This window comes from Octopus bimaculoides, chromosome 5, assembly GCF_001194135.2.
Source record: "Octopus bimaculoides isolate UCB-OBI-ISO-001 chromosome 5, ASM119413v2, whole genome shotgun sequence".
NCBI lineage: Eukaryota > Metazoa > Mollusca > Cephalopoda > Octopoda > Octopodidae > Octopus > Octopus bimaculoides.
Window position 1 is genome coordinate 22972587 of NC_068985.1, and position 6721 is coordinate 22979307.

Here is a 6721-nt window from a genome sequence, read left to right on the forward strand (position 1 = left end):
GCACTCACACATACACATTCACTCGCACACACACACACACACACACACATAAATTTACACATATAATAGTTGTTTCAGTTTCCATTTTCAAAATCCATTCACAAGGCATTGGTTAACCCTGGGCCACAATAGAAGACACTTATTTAGGGTGCTACACAGTGGAACTGAATCCAAAACCACATGGTTAGTTAGTAAACTTTGCAACTGCTCAGCCATGCCAACATATTAATGAATATAAGTATAAGAAGGGCAATCCTCTCACGTATGAGTGAAAAACCAATGGAATTAATAGATAAACAGAAAACTCCCTTTTGGCCATTTATCTATGTCATTTTATGTTCTGAGTTCTAATTTCACAGGGATCAAATTTATCTTCTTTTATCTGAGGTCAATAAAATCAGTACAGACAAAGCACTGGGCTAGGTTAATTTATACCATTCCCTAAATGATGGGGTTCTGTGGTTATATTAAAAATCAATATTTTTCTTAATTAGTACATCAAAGTATCAGACTGAGTGGTTCACAGCATTCGGTTTACACCCCTGTATTCTGATTTCAAATCTCTTTCAAATTGACTTTGATTTTTCTCACTTTGAGATTGCCAAAATCTGACAGACATATTCTGAGATAGATTGAATCCACTATTTTTTCCCTTCCTAAATGAGGCTAATTTTCACAAAATTAATTTTACATGCATACAACTTCTTTTCCAGAGCCAGAAGTGAGTTGTCCTACTAATTCAATGATGTGTTCAAGCAGAAAGATGTAAGATTGCTTCCCATTTCTATATTTTTATTCTTTAATTTTCATAATCATTTAAAGATCTTTTATATCTTTTAAGAAGTTGAAGAAAATGTGAGTGTATTAGGCAAATATTCATGATTGTTTTGTAAATATCAATTAAAATATTCTTTTTCTTTTTACCCATTGCTGCTCATCTCTTGTTTCCATAGCATGATTGTGTTATATTTAATACATATGGCAATAAGTTTGTTCCCATTAACTAATGTCAACTTTCCAAAATGAGTTAAGTATATTGGAGTTTTTTTTATTATTTTCCCCCTACACGTATCTTTCTAGCTCCCTTTTTTTACCTCTTTCTATCTCTTTATTATCCCCTTTCTCTCTTCATATAAATACTATTCCATAAGTAATCAGTGATCACTCATTCATGTCCTTAGAATGACTCATATCAATATTTTTTTTAACTGAAGGTCTAAGAGTTATGCTATGTTATATACAACAGTAATTCCTCAATCAATGAAATTCCCTCCGATAGTATTTATTTATAGATAGGAAGCCACATTATACAAAGATTACAATTAGGACCCTAGGCTTGTTGGGGTGGGGGCTAGGCAATTATCTAGTATGCCAGTGCATTAAAATTGCACTGCATCTAAGATGTATAATTGGATTACAACATAAATATACACAACCTCTCCACACACTCACAGAACACACACAGGTTCATATGTAGATGACGTCCACAGTAATTACAATAATAGCTTCTGCTTTCCTGAAAATAAGCTGTGTATCATTCCAACCCGTCTTACCGATGCACTCATCTCTTTTCCTCTCATATTCTCTACTGTATTTGCTTTCCTACAAACTACCCAATAATCACTTTGATCAATCCTTCTTACTCTAAATGTTGTCCTTTAAAATTCCTTTTACCCCTATAATTTTCTTATTGATATCATTTTATAGTTCAACTAATACTGCTTTTAACCGCACCATTTTGAGAGAATCTGGAAAATCATGAGTGCTTCCTCTCAATATTTCACGATTTAAAAAACAATTTGTATGTAGTGTTTAAGCTTCTTTCTGATACAAGGAAAATTTATTCAATAGTTGCATACCACTTCAATGGAAGTGTGACGGAGATCGTGATTGTCCTGGTGGAGAAGATGAGAGTGAATGTGGTAAGTATATGAAACTAGACTCTTGTATAATTCAAAGTGATATTTGTAGCAGAAAAGTTTGATAACAGAAAAATTATTATAATTATAGAGATTAGGAGATTAGGAGAGAAATTATCTATAATAGTCTGAGAAGTTGAAGATTTGACATGTTGGTGATGTATCTGTTACTAGGACAGTTGATGGCTGAAATCTTAGAAAGTCAGACATTGCCTTAGTTACATCTTTTTACCACCGAGAATCAACTTTGCTTTTGTAACTTTGAGGTTGGTAAAGTATGTATTTCATGTACTTAAGGAACAGCATGTACTTAAGAAATACTAAATGAACAATTCTAAATAAAGCAAAGTTTATATATTATGGCAATGCTAATTGTCATACTTGTCTAAAAGCATTTCCACTGCCTACAATGTCACATCAAAAATAACAATAGGCCTGTGATAATAGAAACTTGAGCTCTTCAAATGGTATATACATGATTGTAGAACTTGGGTCTACACACTTAGTAATAAGCAGCACACTTATTTTGGTGTCAGTGATTTTGACTCCCTTTTGTAGATTCAGTTTCAAAATGGTTAGTTTGTCTTTGAGCTTCCGAAGAATTATCACTTAAAATTGCTGCATCTTATAGTATTAACAGGTTATATTGAGATATTTTCATGAAATATAACATCCTTCATTGATTTCATTTCTTCTTTTCTCATTTTCTTATGATTTGATGCTATTACTTGAGTTGTTATTGGTGAAAATGAAAATGAAAGTTTATTCCATTGAAGTCACAAGAACCAATACCTTCTCTGATTGTCTCATTTATACCAAAATTTTAAATATATACTTCAGAACTAATTTCCACAAAAAAAGTTACAGAAATTATAAATTTTAACAAGAGCAACAATGAGAGAAAGAGAGAGAGGAAGCAGAGCTGGAGGAGAACAACAACCAGAAGAGATGTTGCAAAAGCTCATATGGCTTTAAAGGTCAGTTATTGATCAATAAAGCCATATTTGAAAACTGTTGAAGAAAAAGGAAGGCATTGGAAATGGCATAAATTGCACACTGGAAGGCTTTTAACAGTATTCCCTTCACATGGATCCTGAAAACATTGAGTAAGGCAGCATCAGTAACAATAGAATATATAAAACCTGCCATGAGTAAATGACAAACAGTTCTGCAACGACAGATAAAAGAGGGAATTGTAAAACTAGATCCATCCCTATTAAAAGAGGAAAATGTGAAGAGAACGATCACATGCTACACACATTCCTTCCAAGCACTGCAATAAACAGCAGAAGTGAAGTAGAACGTTAAAACTTAGAGCAAATGCACAGCAGAATTGAAGGTCAATCTGTGCCAAGCAGCTTCACTCTGTGTACTTTAGCTTCGTTACTCTGGCAACAACCCAGGTACTAATTGATCAAGCCTCATAAACTGAAACCTATTTCTTGCTTCCTGATTTTTTGGAAGTTATTCACAGAGATTTTATCAGAAAGCATGTATTCCTTCTTGGTAAATGAAAATATTCTTCCAGAAGAACAAAAAGGTTGCAAACAAAGAAGTAAAGGCACAAAGGATCATCTCTTGATTGATAAAGCCATTCTCAGAGATTGCAAAAGAAGACATAGCAACCTTTCAATGGAATAGATTGACTACCAAAAGGCATATGACCTCATTCCCCATTCATGGATATTAGAGTGTCTGGCACTTTTCAGAGTAGCCAATAATATAAGAGAATTTATTCAGCTGAGCATGGGAAGTTAGAAAGTTGAGTTAACATCATATGGTAAAGTGCTTGGAGAGGTCACAATCAAGAGCCTATCACCACTTTTATTTGTCCGGTGCATGATTAATTTGTTTTGTTTTTGTTTTTGTTTTTGTTTTTGTTTGCTGAGAAAGATTGGCCTTGGTTATGAGTGGGGACAACCAAACCTTAAAGTCAACCATTCGTTATTTATAGAAGACTTGAAGTCGTTTGAAAGAATCAGGCACAAGTAGACTCATTGATCAAAACGGTACACTTGTTCAGTGAGGACATAGAAGTGGAATTCAGAATATAGAATAAGGAAAAGTGGTGAGAACTGAAGGGACAGAACTACAAGATGGTACTGTCAAGAAGGACAGTGAAGAGAGTGGGTATTTGGCATCATGGAGACTGGCAAAATAAAAGAAAATGAAATGAAGAATTTACACAAAAAAGAGTACATAAGATGATTGTGTATGATTCTCAAATCAAAATTAACTGGAAGAAATAAAGTAACTGTCATAAATATTTGGGCTGTGTCAGCACTAAGATATGGAATGAGCATACTTAAATGGTTAAAAGAAGAGATAAACCAGATGGAGTGAGAAATGAAGAAGAAATGGCAATGTGTGGAGCTTTACACCTTAAAAGTGACAGGCATATGATACACTTACCATGAAAAGATGGAGGAGGCTGTGAAGTGCATAAAATGTGAAGAAATGAAGAAAATAGTCTTGCATAAGAAGCAAAGAAAATAGTCTTGATTGGCATATTCAGAACAGCACAGAACCATTATTCATGGGAGTTAAATTGGCTGGGATCATAGAAGCTGAGTTGTACACCTACAAAAAAGAGTTCAAAACAAATGAAGCTGAAAAGAAGGCTGCAGAGTTGAAAGACAAGGTGATGCATGGACAGTTCCAAATAGATATGGATAAAGACTCTAATTTTGGAAAGATAGACAAACACATGAGTAAGGGAGATTTGAAAGAAGTGGGTGGAAGCTCTCATTTGTGCTGCTCAAGAGCAAGCATTAAGAACTAACTATGTCCAGCCACATACACCTCCATGTTATCTAGTCCCATGTCTTGCTTTTTTGAGTTCAAATCATACCAGAATTGATTTTTCCTTTAGAATACTTAAAGCAGTTTTTTTTTTTTTTGCCTTGGTTTGTGAGTAAAAGTAAGTGAAAGATAAAGAATTAAGTAAGATTGGAACACATATCTTTTTCAACAAGATTACTAATTAATTTCATGTTGTCAATTAAAAATCTGGGTCTGAATGTAAAGCTGGAAATCACCCATTTATCATGTCAGTTCTACTCCCATACATAAATCTAGGCTAAACTTAGATATTTATGTGTAATTTAGTAATAATATGAGTGTGACAACAATGAATTACAATAAGTTATATTTTTTGTTCTAGGTACTACCACTAATTCATCTTTTACTTGTCCTCCTGACAAAATGAAATGCTTACAAAGGTAAGTAAATTTCTGATTTGATTGCATTTATCTCTAAATAATTATATTCATATAGTTTTAAAGTATGAGTAATTTATGGAGAGACAACTGAAGTAAACAAGCAATCATCGAGTTTAAAATAACTTCCAAAGCTTCTTCAACAATATTTTTCAGAGCAAAGCTTTGAAAAAATGATATTCAATAATTCTTACTGTCATGTTTTCTTATACAAGAAAAACTCACAGGAAATACTTCAATTTCAAGTAAATTTTTTTTAAATGTATATAATTAAGCAGAAGATACTCTATTTTACTAAAATGTCTAGTGAGCCATGCATTGCATCACATTAGTGGGAAATTTATCAATTAATCAATTTATTTATGCATATTTACCTAGATTGGCTTGAAGTTATTTATGGGAAAAAATACAAAATTATCATTTATAAGCTTCTTTAATATTACTCATAATGTATGAAGTAAATTTACAGCAGTTCAACCTCCCCTTCTACCAGTTCATATACCACTGATGCTTATCTCTGGCTTCCAAACTATAAGCAAATGAAATGCATGTCTCCTCCATGGATAAGTTGTAAGTCTATTACATAATAACTATTAACATTAATTAAAGTCTTTTTTCCTGGCAAATACAAGCAGATGAGAAAGTCCTTTAAGAGCTTCATTCAAACAGATATTTACTGTTTGAACCTTTACTAAACAATGTACTCTTTTAACAACAGCTGCCTTCCTGAAAGCTGGCGGTGTGATGGATCAGCAGATTGCCCTGATAGTTCAGATGAAAAAAATTGTAGTAAGTATATATACATGATAAGATGATTTTAAATCTATACTATATATAAAACAGAGATGTGTGTGTAATAGCTTTTCATGTGAAATCGACTTCACCAAATGCTTCCATACTTCTGATGCGTGAATAATTTGACCTCGGGTAAATCTTAGGCTCTTCATTTGATTTTTTTAATTAAAAATAAATAATATTGCTTTATATTTAAGATTCACTTCTTTAAAAAGTTTTCTCAATGTCAACTTCCGGTATTGACGTAACAACGCCAAAAAAAGCTTCACTCTCTATTTTGTGTGTGAGTGTGTGTGTTTGTGTGTATGAGAGAGAGAGAGAGAAAATACTACATACACACTGCTCTCTCACTCTGTCTCACACACACACACGCACACACACACACCCCTTGACTCACTCACACTCTGTCTCTTACAAACACACACATACATAAATGTATACAAACATATTTACAAAGACACACGTGTGTATGCGTGCGCGCGTGCGTGGGGGATTCCACAATCGCCATTTATTTCAATTACTCTTGTGAGGATATTCACGTAAATCATTTTTTCATTTAATCCCCATTTTGATTTTCGTAAAAGTTTCCAAGTACCAATGAGGCTTTTCGGCACATCTTCAATTTTCCCCATTCATGAGAGGCACCCAGCCATCATTCATCTGAGAGTCCATCTACAGAATGTCCTCTCAAATTTCTATACAGCATATTTTGCCTTTTTTTCTTCAAGTATATAAGCAACAATTTCATTCCCGAGCAACGCCGGGTGCCTCTGCTAGTATACTATAAAT

At 33.5% G+C, this 6721-nt stretch overlaps 1 protein-coding gene across 1 annotated transcript in view; it reads left to right on the plus strand.

The window, feature by feature from the left end:
- Positions 1-6721, plus strand: part of LOC106874327 (neurotrypsin) — a 61355-nt gene that overhangs the window by 6143 nt on the left and 48491 nt on the right. Inside the window, exons 4-7 of the mRNA XM_052968025.1 lie at positions 714-765; positions 1852-1922; positions 5083-5140; positions 5856-5926. Of these exons, the coding sequence (XP_052823985.1) occupies positions 714-765; positions 1852-1922; positions 5083-5140; positions 5856-5926 (252 nt within the window). The remainder of the gene's footprint in view (positions 1-713; positions 766-1851; positions 1923-5082; positions 5141-5855; positions 5927-6721) is intronic.